The sequence below is a fragment of the Pan troglodytes genome, chromosome 19, assembly GCF_028858775.2.
Source record: "Pan troglodytes isolate AG18354 chromosome 19, NHGRI_mPanTro3-v2.0_pri, whole genome shotgun sequence".
NCBI classification, from domain to species: Eukaryota; Metazoa; Chordata; class Mammalia; order Primates; family Hominidae; genus Pan; species Pan troglodytes.
Window position 1 is genome coordinate 60,015,951 of NC_072417.2, and position 17,851 is coordinate 60,033,801.

The 17,851-nt window shown below is 42.0% G+C and overlaps 2 protein-coding genes across 7 annotated transcripts in view; both read left to right on the forward strand.

Annotated features, from left to right (window-relative positions):
- SCO1 (synthesis of cytochrome C oxidase 1) overlaps nucleotides 1–9,043 on the forward strand; it is a 26,866-nt gene extending 17,823 nt beyond the window's left edge. For 2 of the 4 annotated variants that reach the window (XM_063799739.1, XM_063799740.1), the window contains exon 8: nucleotides 4,769–5,685. In XM_063799739.1, coding sequence (XP_063655809.1) covers nucleotides 4,769–4,903 — 135 coding nt within the window. In that variant the 3' untranslated portion in view covers nucleotides 4,904–5,685. Of the gene's footprint in view, nucleotides 1–3,474; nucleotides 3,682–4,768; nucleotides 5,686–7,611 lie in introns of those variants that run through there. The other 2 variants (XR_675355.4, XM_063799741.1) reach the window with 2 other exon arrangements.
- Nucleotides 7,613–17,851, forward strand: part of MYH3 (myosin heavy chain 3) — a 49,744-nt gene continuing 39,505 nt past the window's right edge. Inside the window, exon 1 of one of the 3 annotated variants that reach the window (XM_063799738.1) lies at nucleotides 7,613–7,752. The gene's annotated coding sequence lies outside the window, so the exon portion shown is untranslated. The remainder of the gene's footprint in view (nucleotides 7,753–17,851) is intronic. The other 2 variants (XM_016932376.4, XM_054671041.2) reach the window with 2 other exon arrangements.

The window sequence follows — 17,851 nt, forward strand, 5'->3', positions numbered from 1 at the left end:
CTCGAATTCCTGACCTCAGGTGGTCTGCCCTGCCCACCTCAGCCTCCCAAAGTACTGGGATTACAGGCCTGAGCCACTGCGCCCAGCCAGAAGCAGTTTTTTAAAAGATGATTGTTTGATTTATATTCACTGTTCTCATAATTCAATTGCCTGTTTTTCTCTTATAGTGGCATATAGGATTTTAGGGCAATTTAAAACCAGATACTTGGGTGCCATGTTGGAAGTAAAGAGAAGCCATCATTTGGAACAACACTTATTTTAAAGAGATTGTGTTGGTTCTCACTGTGTCCCCAGTAGAGGTATCAGAAATTGCTCTTCTGGAGAACCAGTTTTAGGCCATGGAGAACTGCATTTTTAGGTTGAATGAGAATTCTGAAAAGCAAAAGATAAAAGGTTTATTTGCCCATTGACTATATGCCTTGGACAGTTAGGCGTTAAATATGTGCTTTTTAATGATAAGGAACAGAAATTCTGTTGTACTTGTGTAGCTCTTAAATTAACTATCTTCATATTCATCAGCACTGCCCCAGAAGCCTTAAGGTCATGCCCAAGTTACTGTGTTTCTTTTCTTGTCAGTGGTTTCACAGTGAAGCACCAAAAGGCATTAGCACCACCACTATCTAGCAATTTTCTTCTCAATTTGGACATTTTTCTCCTATCATATGAAGAGTCAGCATTGTATTTTAGCATTATTTCAGTATTTTTCTTAGTTATCATACTCTGTTTTTTCTATAATATTGTTTGGGCAGAGTAATCATAAGAGCCTTTCTAGCTGTGAAGCTGTCTTTGTAGAAAGAAAGATGGCCAAGACCCTGAGTCACTGATCGAGCAGCTCCCCATGGCCCATCCCAAGAGTTGAGATGCAGAGGGGATGGGATGTCTCACTGCAGTGCTTTGTCTCAACAGCCAACTATGGTTTCTTTGTCCCTTTGAACCTGGAACGTGTGTGCCCCTGGAGCCTACAGCCTAAATTAAAAGCAAGCTTCTGGCCCGTTTGCCTTAATTAAGCCTACACGGTAATCCTGTCTTCCAGATGTGGTGCCTCGTAGAATTAGGGAAACTTGGATTCCTTGGAGTAAAAGATGAGAAAAATGAGCACTTTTCTTTAAGCCTTAATTGTAAGGAAAGTAGAGGGACCCTCCTCTGTTTTCCTCTTGCTGCTGCTCTAGCAGAATGAGAGAAGAGCAGAGAGCCACAGTGGCCAAAAGAGGAAACCATAGGAAAAGGACTTTCCGGACTTCTGTCTTTATAGAGAGTTGTATTAACTGGTTTTGAGTTTATCCGATGATGATAGCAGGAATAGATGAGCTCATCAGTCTGATTTCCAGCATTAAATGAGTTATATTAAATTGTTTAAATGTATACAGTCCTAAACTAGGGAACACTCCATAGTCTGATGCTTAGAACTCATAACTCAGAGTCAGAAAGTCAAATCAGAAAGCAGTTGTACAAATAAACCCAAACAGCCTGCAAAACTTAAATTGAAAACATTCAGTTACATTGACAAGAGATTTTGCTGAAACCAAAGTGCTGCTCAGGGCAAGAAGGGAGGGGGTTTTGGTCAGACTGCTGTCACATACCCAACTCTACTCAACTGCCCTTCTGCATTTTCTATTTAAAATACTTTGAAACCTTTAATCGTGTAGCCTGCCTTGCCTGGTTAGTGTTGATTTGGCAAGAATGTATCATATTCATGTCTGCCTGTAACAGCAGTGGGCAGCTAGGTGCCAGTGAGATCATGGAGCAAACACAAGCCTGGGCACTGAAATTTATACTCACAACACAGATAATCCAGAATATGGATATTAATGTTTTTAATTACAAATGAAAACGAAAATATGTAAGTCTTATGGAAACTTCTTGGACCTTGTAGAATGTATCTTTGGCCCCATTTTGAGAAATACTGGCCTACTGCCATAAGAATTTGACTTTTGATGAGATTCGATGAGGAATTCATGCCGTACATTTGCTAAATCATCCAATAGGGGGAGACACTCTTCAGCTTCTTAGGTTTTTCATTAGTATGACTTCAGTCCCTTGAGGTCACAGATTTTCATCCATGGGATGGTTTGGGAAACTTCTGTTAACATTTAAGGACCTGCAGGAAGTAAGGGGGTACCTTTAAGGTTAACGTTGAGATGTAATGGAATGAAGTTTTCTTAATCCCAAACAACAGCAACAACAGGCAAGCTTCTGGCTTTTGAGTGGACTCTTCAGAGTGATCGAACTGGGTATACCAAATATTTGGGATTCCATAGAAAGCTGGATCTGCACATTATTGTATTTTATATATATAATACTATATTATTATATAGATATTAGTTAGAAAATACTTTTGAAAAAAGAATACAAATAGCTTTCAAACCTAAATGTTCAGTTTCATAATAAAAGAAATGTGAATTGTATAATGAGGTAACATTTTTCTCTTGGCTCAGCAGTGGTCAGAAAATCTGAAAATATATTGTCGAACTTGGAAAAGCAGGAAATAAACTGCAGGAGTGAATTTGGAACAGCAGGCACACTCATGCATTGTTGATAGGAATTAAACTCATACACCCTCTTCAGAGGGCAGTTTAACAGTATTTCTCACATTTAAAGTGATATACTTTTTATGCAAGAGATTCTACTTTTTGGACTTTATCCTATAAATATACCTTATGGCATTGTTTTTAAAGAGAAAAAACTGAAAATCCAGTAACCATTTTTTAACTACTGTGTATAATCTAATGTAGAACAATGTCCAATATATTGTTAAATGAGAAAGCAAGTACTGTAGAATATATTGTTACTTGTGTATAAAAAAATAAGTGGTAGTGGATATATACACATAGTAGATGCAGAGAATTTCTTTGGAAGGATACAGAAGGAACTGATGGCATTGGTTCACTCTAAGGGGAACTGAGGCACTCTGGGTGTGAAGAGGGGGAGAGACATTTTCATTGTATGCATTAACTGGATATTCGTTTTCTATGTGCATATATTACCTTTTCAAAAAATAATTCACACTAAAACGTAACTTGCACACTAGAAAAACTGAGTTGCTGCTCTCCATTAGAATTGGAGCTAGAGGCAACGTGGTGATAAAAGTTTGTGGACTTTGAAACTGGACAGATTCTAGGTTTTAAAGTTAGGCCTGGCACTTACCAATTATATAATTTACTCTCTCCAACCTGTGATATCATTTGAAGAGGAGGAGAATACCTGTTTCACGGCTTAAGATGACATGTGAAAGAATTTGTCAGTTAATGCTAGTGTCCTTTTTCTATACAAGGAAGTACTAGAACTTGGAAGACCTCTGTATTAGAATAAATGTCAATGTGCTCTGTCACAACCCAAAGGAATATTGAGGAGTGACCTCTGACAAGTTCGACAGATACAGATAAAACAATATTTTTGTTGTGTACTACAAGGTAATTTATATTAAGAACACTCAGAAAATAAGTCCCACATACTGTAATTTGTTTTTTTTAACAGAGAATAGAGAAAAGGAAGAAATAGGGAGAAAGAGTGATGTAAGCTACAGAGTAAGGCTTGAAGAGAGAACTGGAGACTTAATTCTGACTTCTGTATCAAATATGTGGAGAAACATAGCCCCCCATCTTGCTCCTGCAGTGAACTATCCCACAGCACTTGGAATCCAGTTGTTGGCGCTCTTTTGGTGTACATTCTTTCCTTATGTGGGTAGGCAAGTGCTCTTTCCATTTGCTATCTTAAGAATGTGTGTATAAAAAATAATACCCTCACAGACATATAATGCGTTCCGGGGTATGTTTGGGAGGTGTCTCCAGTTTGGTATTTGTAGTCACATTCCTGTCTTTCTTTGTCTTGCCAAATAGCAGTCAAGCCTGCAATAAATTCCAAGGACTCTAAGTGCCAAATCTCACTTAAAATTGGATTTTATGGAAGTGTCTAACTAAAAAATCTGATGACTAATCTAAGTTAAAGTTAGAGCTGGGACCATTTTAGGACTTTGCTGGGAAAATGGATGCTGAGTTTACTATGACTCTGTGGTTAGGAGGGCAGCATTTATGCTCCCGAGGATTTGCTTTCCAGGTGATGGATTGATTTCAGATAGGATTATTCAGTGGAGGAGACAAAAATTTCCTTGGGGAGAAAAATGTTTCTTTTCCTGTTTCTGTTTGAATTACTAATATTAAAACTAAATATTGTTCAAATTTATAGATTATTTAAACTAATGATTAGTTTTCTGATTTCTTCTCATAAAGCATGGTAAGCAGAATTTTGGCAGTAATGAATGACAACCAGTTCTTTCTAAGACATGAATAAACCCAAGAACTTACTAAAGAAAGCAGTTTTTCACCAACACTTAATTCCATGTGATGTCTCTTTGTAACATGTTTAGGGTCTGAGGAGATATCTTACTCAAAAATGAAGGTATTTTTCAACAAGCATTGCTATTCCACAAACATTGACTGCTTTATGAAAGCCTGCAGCAGCTATTTCTTAGAAGGTGAATTCTTTTCTCAGAGTGTGTGGGTAAATATGTTAAGGATTAAACCAAAAGAATTTCAGGTTCTAGCTGATGTGACAAGCAATAACCAGTGCAGATGTTTAGGACACAAAAGATTTTAGACAATTTTTGTTAGGAATTTGCTATAATAGACTTAAGCCTATTCCATAAATAATAGATACTGTAAAGGTTATTTAAGCATTAATGTAAAGTTCTCTTATCTTGCAGCATACATTCAGTAAAATAAGCAGCTTATTTTGGTAATCTTTGTCACACTCTCCCCCCTTTTCTCTGCAGGTGGATCACACAATAATAATGTACTTGATTGGACCAGATGGTGAGTTTCTAGATTATTTTGGCCAGAACAAGAGGAAGGGAGAAATAGCTGCTTCAATTGCCGCACACATGAGGCCATACAGGAAAAAGAGCTAGCCAAAGCAGTGTTGCTGGATGCAGTATTCTGTTGCTAAGAGGAAGGAAACTGTCTCGCATAGGAGCCTATATAAATATAAACATATATACGTGCACTCTACAGAATGGCCTTCATACCATGAGAACATTTCTGTTTTGGATGGGGATGTTACCCTTGTGTTCAACCAAAATTGATTCTTGGAACTGTAAAGATTACAACCCAAAGTCTCCCAGGAAGCTGTGGGGAGACCAGAGGAGCAAGCTGAAGTGAAGCCAGTGAAGAGCCCACCTGCGGAAGGACATGGCGGGGCGAGGCACAGCCAGTGCATTTCTGCCTGCGAACAGGCCCTCCCGGCAGCTTTGCCGCCTCTCCATCGTCTTGGACCCTTGCTCAAATAGCTGTGGGACTGAATTTCACAGAAAAGAATATAATTTCCATAGTGCTCTTGCTTGCCTCTTCTTGAGTTCTTTGCTCTTCTGAGTTCTTGGTGGCTAATAACAGTCAGATTAGGGTCTCTGCCATTCAGAGTTGATGCTTGAAAACTTTAGTTTTCCTTATTAATGAATATCACTATCAGATTTGACTAATGAAGAGGAAATCTATTGTTTGGGGGAAAAAAAACATCAGTTTGATTTCTCTAGGGGTTCTTTTATGTGATTTTTAGCTAAGTGGTGTGCCAGGTTTTCAGTGACATACCAAATGGAAATAAGAGGATATTGATCACGAGTGTGATGCTGAGTACCTTTCTGCATATACTGGATTGTACTTTGTGTAAAGTAAACATACTCAGTTTTGCTGTTCAGACAAGCGTGATCTTTTTCATGGGTGATGAGTGGGTGCATAGATGGCTGCACACAGTTCTCAGGGAAGAGACCCACGGGCTCCAGCGGGCAGGTGGGTGGGACGCTTGCTGAAGTGCAGGTTCCCAGACCCAGAGCTGAATTCACTGAATCTGCAGTATGATGCAGAGACCTGCTTCCATGACAGATACCCCAGGTGACTCAGATGCTGGCGGACTGGGACCATCCCTTAAGAAAGTGTTTTTTGGGGAAATAACTTGCCTGGCACAATGGCTAATGCCTATAATTCCAACACTTTGGGAGGCCAGGGCCTGAGGATTGCTAGAGGTTAGGTGTTCAAGACAAGCCTGGGCAACATAGTGAGACCCCCCCCCCCCCGCCCCCATCTCTACAAAAGATTTTTTTGGCATGGTGGCACATGCCTATAGTCCCGGCTACTCAGGAGACTGAAATGGAGGATCACTTGAGCCCAGGAATTCAAGGCTTCAGTGAGCTATAATCACACCACTGCATTCCAGCCTGGGCAACAGAGTGAGACCCTCTAGATATATCTATGTAGAGATACAGAAATTAAAATGAATTTAAAAATAAATAAATTTGACCCTTCTTTTGGTGTGTCAGCCATTGAAGAAAATGATTATTGAGTGATAGAATGAATCTTGGCTTTTGTTTCTAAATTTAACTGCCCTAGAATCCTGGGTTTGGCCTTTTTCTGCCAGAAGCTGCTGCCCTAGGGGCAAAGTTCTCCAAAAGTTTTTCAGTAAATCCTAAGATGCAACAAATATAATGCCTAGATAGGCAACAGATTCTTTTTACATGATATGTTTCTACACGCACATGCTAGAGGTCTTTTGGTTTTTAAATTCTCAATACTTAAACCTAAATATATCAAAGTAAAAGTATGTGAAAAAAAACTATGCTAGTTATAGGTTGAATAATGTCCCCCAAAATTTATACATTGAAGCCCTAATCTCAGTACTTCAGAATGTGACTGTAATTGGAGATAGGGTCTTTAGAGAGATAGTTAAATTAAAATGAGGCTGCTTAGGTTGGCCCTAATTCTATATGACTGGTGTTCTTAAAATAATAGATTAGCTGGGTACAGTGGCTTATGCCTGTAATCCCAGCACTTTGGGAGGCCGAGGCGTGCAGATCACCTAAGGTCAGGAGTTTGAGACCAGCCTGGCCAACATGGTGAAACGTCGTCTCTCTCCTAAAAATACAAAAATTAGCCGGGCATGGTAGCGGGTGCCTGTAATCTCAGTTACTCCGGAGGCTGAGGCAGGAGAATCGCTTGAACCCAGGAGGCAGAGGTGGCAGTGAGGCAAGATTGCGCCATCGTACTCCAGCCTGGGCGACAGAGCAAGACTCCGTCTCAAAAAGAATAGGAGACACAGTGAGACGACCACGAGAAGCCAGAGAGAAAACAGCCATCTTACAAGCCAAGAGAGAAGTTGTGAGAAAAAAAAAAACAAAAACCCTGCTGACTCCTTGATTTTTGCCTTCCAAGCTCCAGAACTGTGAGGAAATAAATGTCTGTTGTTTTAGCCACCAAACCTGGTAAAGCAGTCCTAGCAAGCTAATACAATAGCCTGTTCCTTAATAAACAACTGCAAGATTTAGTTTATAGAAACCAGCTCGGAAGCAGTTGGTTTGGAATGACTTTCCTAGGAATCTGGTCAAGAAAGGAACTTACTAAAAGACTATTCTCATTTAACAAGAGAGATATTAAGTATCTCAAAGGCCAAATCTTTAAAAAGATTATCTGTTTTAAGCCACAAAACATTTGTGTGGATCCCTTTGCAGCAAGTTTGCTCTTAGATAAAATTCAGTCTTCGTTCTCAGCTGTTGCAGGTTAAGGCTTGTGAAATGATCCAAAAAGGGAACAGCAGCTTTTGGAGAAAACTTTTATTTGTTCTTCATTCTAGTGTCAAGTTTAAAGGCTTGAAGTCAGAATGTTAGAAGTGGGGAAGGGGACCTTAGAGGTGACGTCTTCCAGATGTTCCTGTTTATGCACAAGGGGAAAATCTCGGAGAATTAAGGCGCAAAACTCGGGTCCCAATTTCTAGGTAGGTTCCTGTTTGTTCTGCTGCTATCGTGCGCTTATGGTGACTGTGTGAATCCAACCAAAACGGAGGTTCCGTATGCCAGTGGGGCAACCTTTTTCAGCTGCAAATCTTGGGAAATCAAAAGCAAGGCTGTTTTTTTTTTTTCTTTTCTTTTTTGAGACAGAGTTTCACTCTTGTTGCCCAGGCTGGAGTGCAATGGCACAATCTCAGCTCACTGCAACCTCCACCTCCCAGGTTCAAGCAATTCTCCTGCCTCAGCCTCCCAAGTAGCTGGGATTACAGGCATGTGCCACCACGCCCGGCTAATTTTGTATTTTTAGTAGAGACTGGGTTTCTCTATGTTGGTAGACTGGTCTCAAACTCCCGACCTCAGGTGATCCGCCGCCTCGGCCTCCCAAAGTGCTGGGATTACAGGTGTGAGCCACCACGCCCGGCCTCAAGGCTGTGTTTCAGTGAAATATCCCTTGCAAATCTTTACCTGGGTGGGTTACAGTGTTTTCACTAGACTCTTCAATAGAATTAATATTTTAAGAAATGCCACTTGTTTATTTGAAAAGTACAAGAATCCTATCAATGCAGTAGGCATGAATGTACTTCATGTGTCTGGCTGTTCATGAAGCAGCTGATATCTTAAGTGTAAGAGGTGAGATTTACTGACTACCAGTGAAATATGCGAGTTGGGAGGCTAATGATTTTAAATTGTAAATGCATCTGCATAAGATCCTTTAAAATAGCTTTTATTGTTCTTAAATTTATGTTTAAAAGAAATTAACATTAATATTTTCAAATCATCCATAATCTCCCAAACCTTTTTTGGTTTTCTGTTTAGTACCATTTAAATCTTTGTGTATGTGTATATGAGCTACCTTTAAAAGAGCAGTCCACCCATGCGAGCATTTGTTACCCAATTAGTTTGTACTTTTTTTTGGTTTTTATTTTGTTGTTGTTGTTTGTTTCTTTTTGAGATGGAGTCTCGCTCTTCTTACCCAGGCTGGAATGCAATAATGGCATAATCTCGGCTCACTGCAACCTCCGCCTCCCAGGTTCAAGCGATTCTCCAGCCTGAGTCTCCCAAGTAGCTGGGATTACAGGCGCCCACCACCACACCCAGCTAAATTTTTGTATTTTTAGTAGAGACGGGTTTCTCCATGTTGGTCAGGCTGGTCTTGAACTCTCAACCTCAAGTGATCCGCCCGCCTTGGCCTCCCAAAGTGCTGGGATTACAGGCGTGAGCCACTGCGCCCAGCCTAGTTTGTGCTTTTTACTTACCAGTTAGGGGTTATATTACTGTGTAACAAAATGGACGGTTATTTCTATTCATTAACAAGATGCAAGTAATAGCCTCTTTAGCCACATATTCGTTAATAACACCTTTAGACCTTATGGGGGTAATTATTTTCTATATACTTTTCCAATGTATTTGAAAGTTTGTTCGCTCTTCTTCCGTAATTATACTATATCCTCAGTAAAGAAATTTTGGCATACAGAAAAGTTGAAGGAAGAAAATTTTCAATCACTGTTGTTCCACTACCAAGAAATAATACTTGGAGGTATTTCCTTTCAATCTTCAACATGAGGATGCTAATGTCCCCCTCATAAGGGGCCTTAAAGTCACTGACTCTGTGCACTATTTCATGAGAACATTGATGTGGGTATTTAACCGAAAGAAAACTTGAGTTTTCTTTTTTCCTTTTTATTGTGGAAATTTTGAAACTTATTCAAAAAGTAGAATAGTTAACTAATTGATGTACCCATCAGCAAGCTTCAGTAATTACCACCATTTAATTTTGTCTGCACCCCCCCCCCCAACCCAATGCCACCCCAGCCCATTCCCAGCATGTGCCTCTGAAAGAGACCAACTTTGTCCTTTAAAAACAACCACAGTTGGCTGGGCACGGTGGCTCATGCCTGTAATCCCAGTACTTTGGGAGGCAAAGGCGGGCAGATCACCTGAGGTTGAGAGTTCGAGACCAGCCTGACCAACATGGAGAAACCCGTCTCTACTAAAAATACAAAAGTTAGCCGGGCGTGGTGGCGGGTGCCTGTAATCCCAGCTACTCGGGAGGCTGAGGCAGGAGAATCGCGTGAATCCGGGAGGTGGAGGTTGCAGTGAGCCGAGATCACGCCACTGCACTCCAGCCTGGGCAACAAGAGCTGTCTCAAAAAACAAAAAGGAAAGAAAGGAAAAAACAACCACAGTTTCATCAGCACAGCAAAAAGGTTTTTGTTTTTGCTCTTGGATTTTGTCGTTTGGTTTTTGCTTAATATCAAATATCCAGTCAGTGTAAACTCGTTTATAATTTGGTCCTTTGATTTCAAGGAGCTACGATGCAGTTTGTTGTGGGGATGTGTTGTCTCCATGTCATACATGTGACTTTGTCCATGTTTGCACCCAGTTCAAGGAAGACACAACCCTAGGGAAAGACAACCCTCCCCGCCAAGCCTCTCTTCCCATTCTTAAACATAGGGTGGCGTTATTCAGGTTGGACCAGATTAAAAAGACTAACGCACTTGTCCTCGTTGTTGGGTGTTTTTTTTCTTTAAATTTGTAAAACAGGAATAATTGTGTTAGGATGAAGTATGATGCTACGAGAACAGGGAAAACTAACCCATCGTGATAGAAGTCAGAATAGTGCTTAACTCTGGCAGGAGTTGAGATGGTTAGTAATTCAGAAGGGGGTGCCAGGAGAGCTTCCAGAGCCATTGAAATGTTCAGTAGCTTGATCTGGGTGATGATTTACATACATAAAAACATATTAAACTTTGAACTTAAGATTTATGCCTTTTACTGTTTGCACCCTATAACGCCAAAAGAAAAGTGGAGGGGAAAAAGAGTCCCTGCAAAAGGCAGTCTTGAAAGAAAGCAAGTCTGTGATGTGGAGAATGCATTGGACAGCTCTCAGCAATTTGCTGTAGCTTGGGCAGAGAGATAAAAGCTAATGCCAGCATCAGGTTGCCCAGGCGAGAGAAGGCCTGAAAGAAGACAGCATGGAGAAAGTGTCAGCAAGCTTCAGCAAAAGCAGGAGGCAGATGGTAGGAGAGTGGGCCTTGGGTGTGGTGTGGCGGAGCAGGGTAGCCACACTTAGGCCCCAGAGACAGTGTCTTCTCACCCTTAGTTGAAGGGGCAGGAAATCAATTGCTCTAGTCACCCCCAAGCTGGAGGACGGGACCTAAAGTTGCCACAGCTTTGAGAGGCAAAGAAGTTTGCTCAGTGGCTTTTACAGACTTCTAGGGCCCTGGGACCCTGACACTGAGGAGGAGCAAACTGAAGGAGAGAGTGGGCACATTCCTTGTTGGCTGCTGTGGTGAGCAGCAGCTGGTCGTTGTCAGTCAAGCTCCGGACCGCTCCGATGATGCTCACTGCATTTTGATGGAGTAAGCCAGGGACATTACCACTGTGTTTGAGCCATCTGAAGTATTCCTGGGTGGGTCTGCAGTTGGCAGCCCATGATCCTTTTTCCATTCAAGGATGATGCAAAGGTAAGGGGCCAAGGCTGAGCTCTGTAGATGCCTGCGAGAGCCTCCTGGTCTCAAGAGGTCATACCAAGGGCCTTGGCCACCAAGGTTTCGTGAGGACCTTGAGGTTGTTTCGCCATCACAGTGTCAGACGTGTCACACACCATCTGGTATGTCCTCACTGTATAGAGGAAGAAGGGCCCAAGTGGTGAATTATCTACAAGTTTGTAGCAAAGCTAATACTCAGACTCCCTCTACAGCCTTGCTACTCAGTGTAGTCTGTGGTCCGGCAGTGTCACACCACTGGGGAACTTAGCAGAAATGCAGCTTCTCAGGCTCCACTCCAGCTCTCCTCAATCACAGTCTGTTTTTTTGTTTGTTTGTTTTGAGATGGAGTTTCGCTCTTGTTGCCTAGGCTGGAGAGCAGTGGTGCGATCTTGGCTCACTGCAACCTCCACCTCCCTGGTTCAAGTGATTCTCCTGCCTCAGCCTCCCAAGTAGCTGGGATTACAGGCGCCCGCCACCATGCCCAGTGGCGTGCGTGGTAATTTTTGTATTTTTAGTAGAGACAGGATCTCGCCATGTTGGCCAGGCTGGTCTTGAACTCCTGACCTCAGGTGATCCACCCGCCTTGGCCTCCCAAAGTACTGGGGATTACAGGTGTGAGCCACCACGCCTGGCCCACAGTCTGTATTTTAACAAGATCCCCACCTCAGTCTTAGGCACATGGATTCTCCTCAACCCCCAATACCACAGAGTCTATTAATTTTTACCCAATAGGGAAGGGGAAAAAGTCAAGAAAGAATAATGAATTAAGTAATCTTTCCCCCTCCAGGAAGCTCTTTATTTAATTTCGCTCCCATGAAACACAATTTGAAGAGTCTCTCAAGTAAACAAATTCCATTTTCTGATAATTATTTAATTGCCCCACTTTTGAAATTTTTGTCAAAGACGACTGTCACTCCCTGTCAGAACTTCTATTCAGCACAGTATACCAAGCGTTTCTCCATCGAGTCGATGTAATATGATCAAAAAGCAGGGAGAGATGCTGCTTGGTTACCCTGTGGGGCCTTATCGGGGCTCAGTGCAGTCTTTCCATGTAGGCATTCTCAAATATTCAATTGAAACCTGATTGAGGATCATTTGATCTCTGTCGGCCCTAGTGCAGTAGGCTGCTGAGAACCGCTGATGCAATAGACTGAGAGAGACTAACTGCCTGCTTCCCTGTCAGCCCAGGCTCTGCTAAGGCCCTCTTAGTTACAGAAGAAAGTGGGGCAGAGAGCCCTGCAAGGATTAAATTCCATTCCTAATGGAGACAGGCAAGCGTTCAGTGCCCGAAGCAGGGCAGGCCTTTGTATGGCTCACTTTTCCCTCTACCAGCCTCAGCCCCGTACATTCAGAAAGCCCTGTCAGGAACGTGCGGGATCACAGCACAAGACAGTCATTCACTGATTGATTGACGACGTCAACATTGTGGAATACCTATGTTAAGCTGAGTACGAGGGATATAAAAAGTAGGCCCTGGAGAGTGCCTCTGGGATGCACATAACCAGACAAGATAAAAGGCAGATCACGAGATCAAGAGATCGAGATCATCCTGGCCAACATGGTGAAACCCCATCTCTCCTAAAATTACAAAAATCAGCTAGGTGTGGTGGCACGCGCCTGTAGTCCCAGCTACTCAGGAGGCTGAGGCAGGAGAATCGCTTGAACCCGGGAGGCGGAGATTGCACTGAGCTGAGGTCGTGCCACTGCACTCCAGCCTGGCAACAGAGCAAGACTCCGTCTCAAAAAAAAAAAAAAAAAAGAAAAGAAAAATTAGGGCAGCTTTTAGACATGAGGCCCCAAAGTGCCAACTAGTGCACCTAAACTTCAACTCTCTTTTGAGTGTTTTATGTATCTACTCAGCATCCAGTTGTAAATATGCAAAAATCAATGCCTACTGTATTTAAAAATTACTAAATTCACAATAACCACACAGAATCTATAATAAATAGAATCAATGTAATAATGACTCATCCAGGGGAAGAAAATTATAAAATTTTGGAAAAAATGATGAGCTATTAATTAAGAAAATAGTTTGTTCCTTGGTGAGAAGACTCAATGTAAATATGTCAGTTTTCTCCTGACTTAAGTCTTCAACACAGGCCTAATATTGCAGTGGCAAATGATTGCCAGGGGCAGGAGGGGATTTGGGGAAGTGGTGAAAATGATCTGTGTCTTGGTAGTGGTCGCTGCACAACTGCATACATTTGTGAAAACTCACTGAACTGCGCACTTTAAAAGGGTGAATTGTAATATATATACCTCAGTAAACCTTACTTAAAAATTACAGTGTCTTTTTTTTTTTTGTAGCTCAACGGAAAGATTCTGAAATTTGGAAAAATAAATGTGAAAAATAAGACCAAGGAGGAAAGACCTGCCTTATCAATAGTAATCTATATTGCTGAGCCATAATACTTTTTTTAAAGTGTAGTACTTAGGTAGCATTTAACAGAAAGATCCAGTTGGAAATAAAAGTATGGAATAGATCCATATTATGTAAAACGTTACTATGTAACAAAGATAGTATACTGATCAAGATTATTAAAAATATTGGAACAGTGATTAATGAAATGAAACAAGTTAGGTTCTTAGTCTGTGTCCTCCTTTAAAATGAACATGAGTTTTACAATACCCACTGCCTCCTCCCCTTCTTTCTCTGGAGGTTCAGAATGAGCCTGTTTTTGTAACCACCAAAGTCAGACTAAAATAGTAGGGATGGTTTTTGTAAGCATGACAGCAAAAGCAGAAAGCATAAAGTAAACCATTACTAGGCTTGATCAAAAATATATAACAGAGTTACTATCACCGATATATAAGCAGTGTTTAGAAATTCATAAGGAAATAAAAGATGAACACCCTGGCCGGGCGCGGGTGTTCCCACCCTGGGATTACAGGTGCTCACGCCTGTAATCCCAGCACGTTGGGAGGCCGAGGCGGGTGGATCACAAGGTCAGGAGATCGAGACCATCCTGGCTAACACAGTTAAACCCTGTCTCTACTAAAAATACAAAAAATTAGCCGGGCGTGGTGGCCGGTGCCTATAGTCCCAACTACTCAGGAGGCTGAGGCAGAAGAATGGCGTGAACCCGGGAGGCGGAGCTTGCAGTGAGCCTAGATCACACCACTGCACTCCAGCCTGGGCGACAGAGCTAGACTCTGTCTCAAAAAAAAAAAAAAAAAAAAAAAAAAAAAATGAAGACCCTGAGAAAAAGCAGGGCAAAGGACACAAACAGCTTCAGAAAAGAGGAATACAAATAGTTAATAATTTAATTCAAATAGTGGAATTTTTGTCTCAGTTTGACAAAACACTAAAAGAATGATGTTACCCATTGAGGATGGGGGTGAAATGGACTCTCACATGGAAAGCGATGGAATGTGAAGTGTGGCAGTCTTTCTGGGTAGCAATTTGTTGATATACAGCAAGCCAGCTATTCCATCTTTATGCATTTATTAACAGAATCATAGATATGCACAAGAATTTGTTCGCTGCAGTATTTTTGTAATAATCATGGAAATAGTAAATAATGGAAAACAACCTAGATGCCCAACTCTAGGGCATCCATAAGATACAGCAGAGGCCGGGCATGGTGGCTCATGCCTGTAATCCCAGCACTTTAGGAGCCAAGGCAGGTGGATCACCTGAGGTCAGGAGTTCGAGACCAGTTTGGCCAACATGGTGAAACTCTGTCTCTACTAAAAGTACAAAAAAAATTAGCTGGGCGTGGTGGTGCGTGCCTGTAGTCCCAGCTACTCAGGGAGGCTGAGGCAGGAGAATCACTTGAATCCAGGGGCTGGAGGTTGCAGTGAGCCAAGATCGCGCCACTGCACTCCAGCCTGGGTGACAGAGGAAGACTCCGTCTCAAAAAACAAGCAGACAAAAACAACTACAACAGATAAAACAGTGGTACATTCATAAGTGGGGTACCATAGAACCATTAAAATAGAGCTATTGATTAATATTTAATGATCTGAAAAGATATCCAATATGTACTTTGAGTGAGCAAGTAAGCCGTAGAAGTTTGATCCCATTGTTTGCATAAGCACAAAAAATACCCAAACCTTAACAGGCATTAATAATAGTGGTGTGTTTGTGGATGGCTTTTTATTTTCCACATCTTCCTAAATGAACATATATTAACTTTGCAGTAAGAAAGAGTCATTATTAATTGGGCACTGTGGCATGTGCTTGCAATCCCAGCTACTAGGGAGGCTGAACTAGGAGGACTGCTTGAGCCCCAGAGTTCAAAACAAGCCTGGGCAACACAGTGAGACCCCCATCTCAAACAAGCAAACAAACAAAAAACTGTAAATTTCACTTAGAGAAACTGACAGTGAAAAAAAAGATCATTAGGAAAAATAGTCTAGTGTCAGTAAGATAGTTTATCTCTGGGTCAATTTCAGTCAAGTCATTTGCTTCCTACAATACAGCACTAAGTATGATTATGAAGCCGTGGCCAGGCTCAAATGTTGGGTGCTGTGATCCACTGATGATGCCTGCAGGGGTTGTGGGTAAAAGTAGTATCTCCCTTGACCTACTACTCTTTGGCCATGGAACAGAAATGCTGGAGTTTATTGTTGCAGTGTGTGCTTGATTGCTTTTGGTTGGAGAGAGGCATTTCGGGACTCAAGCCTATGAAGGAAATGTTGTTGGTAACGTACTGTCATGGACATTCCCCCTGGAGAATGTCACACGTGGGACTGATAACCCAGCTGCCTCCGCCTCCCCACCTTCAACATACATACACGCTTTGAGATAAAGCCAGTGCTTTGGTCCAAGTAAATCTCTCTTGTGCCTTAAATCACAGAATCAGAAGATAGCAGAGCTGAAGATGATTTTTTATTTTATTTTCTTTATTCCTTTTGAGACAGGGTCTCAGTCTGTCACCCAGGTTGGAGTGCAGTGGTGCAATCGTGGCTTGCTGCAGCCTCAAATTCCCAGGCTCAAGCAATCCTCTCACCTCAGCGTCTGGAGTAGCTAGGACTACAGGCACATACCACCACGCCCAGCTGATTTTTTTGTTTTTTATTTTTTGTAGAGATGGGGTCTGGCTATGTTGCCAGGGCTGGTCTTAAATTCCTGGGCTCAAGAGACCCTCCCATCTCGGCCTCCGAAAGTGTTGGGATTACAGGTGCAAGTCACCGTGCCCAACCTGAAGATGACTTAAGAGGTCATTTAGTTCAACTCCTCTTTTTTTTTTTTTTTTGAGATGGGGTCTCACTCTGTCACCCAGACTGGAGGGCAATGGCGTGGTCTCAGCTCAGTACAACCTCCAACTCCCAGGTTCAAGCGATTCTCCTGCCTCAGCCTCCTGAGTAGCTGGGATTACAGGCGCCAGCCACCATGCCTGGCTAATTTTTGTATTTTTAGTAGAGATGGGGTTTCACCATGTTGGCCAGGCTGGTCTCGAACTCCTGACCTCAAGTGATCTGCCCGCCTGGGCCTCCCAAAGTTCTGGGATTACAGGTGTGAGCCACCGCGCCTGGCCTCAACTCCACTTTTTTGGTAAGAGAGGAGGAAATTGAGGCCCAAATATTTAAGAAATTTTAATTTGTATAGGGAAAATTATTTGTCCTGTAATCCTAAAAGATGCTATTAGGGCTCACATCCCTGCGGGGCAGCAGGACATCCTGGGACATGAGGTCTTCCCACAGCCCTGTTGCCCTGGGCAAACATTCCCCACTGAGTCATAGTTTCCCCATCAATCAAGTGGGGATAATTCCACCTGCTCTGCCTAACCCCTGGGATTGTAGAGAGGTTCAGAGGAGATAAGAAACAAATGGGGAAAATATTTGCAATATACACAGTGATTACTAAAATCTTTGCTATGTGAAAGTTCTTAAAATAGAAAAACATTAACATCTTAAGAGAAAAAGGGCAAAGGATATGAAGACTATTCACAGAACTACAAATGACAAGCAAGTGTGTAAGCTGAGGTTCAACCTCACTTGTGATAAAAGCAAACTAAAGCATCAGAAAACTACTGATGTAAACTCCTTTATTTTCTTTTTGTTTGCAGTGTGTTGTATTAGTTACCTTTCTCCAAATATTTCAGTCTAAAACTCCTATAAGTAAGCAACAGTGTCCTGCGTAACTGTAACGCTATTTACACACCTAAGAAAATTAACAAATTCCGTATCATTTCATATCCAGTTTATGTTCAAATTTCTTCAATTTGTCCCCCAAATGTCTCATCAGATTGTTCTTTTTTTCCTTTCCTTTTTTCCTTCTTTCTCTTCAACCTAGGACCTCACCAAGGTTCATGTAGTATTGCATTTTGTTCTATCTCTTTGATCTCTTTCAACCTAAAATAGGCTGTAGATTTGAATAGATAGAAAGATAGGTAGGTAGATAGATAGAAGAGTCTCCCTCTGTGCCCCAGGCTGGAGTACAGTGGTGTGATCTCGGCCCACTACAACTTCTGCCTCCGGTGTTCAAGCGATTCTCCTGCCTCAGCCTCCTCAGTAGTTGGGACTACAGGCACGCGCCACCACGCCCAGCTAATTTTTGTATTTTTAGTAGAGACGGGATTTTGCCTTGTTTGTCAGGCTGGTCTCAAACTCCTGACCTCAGGTGATCCACATGCCTTGGCCTCCCAAA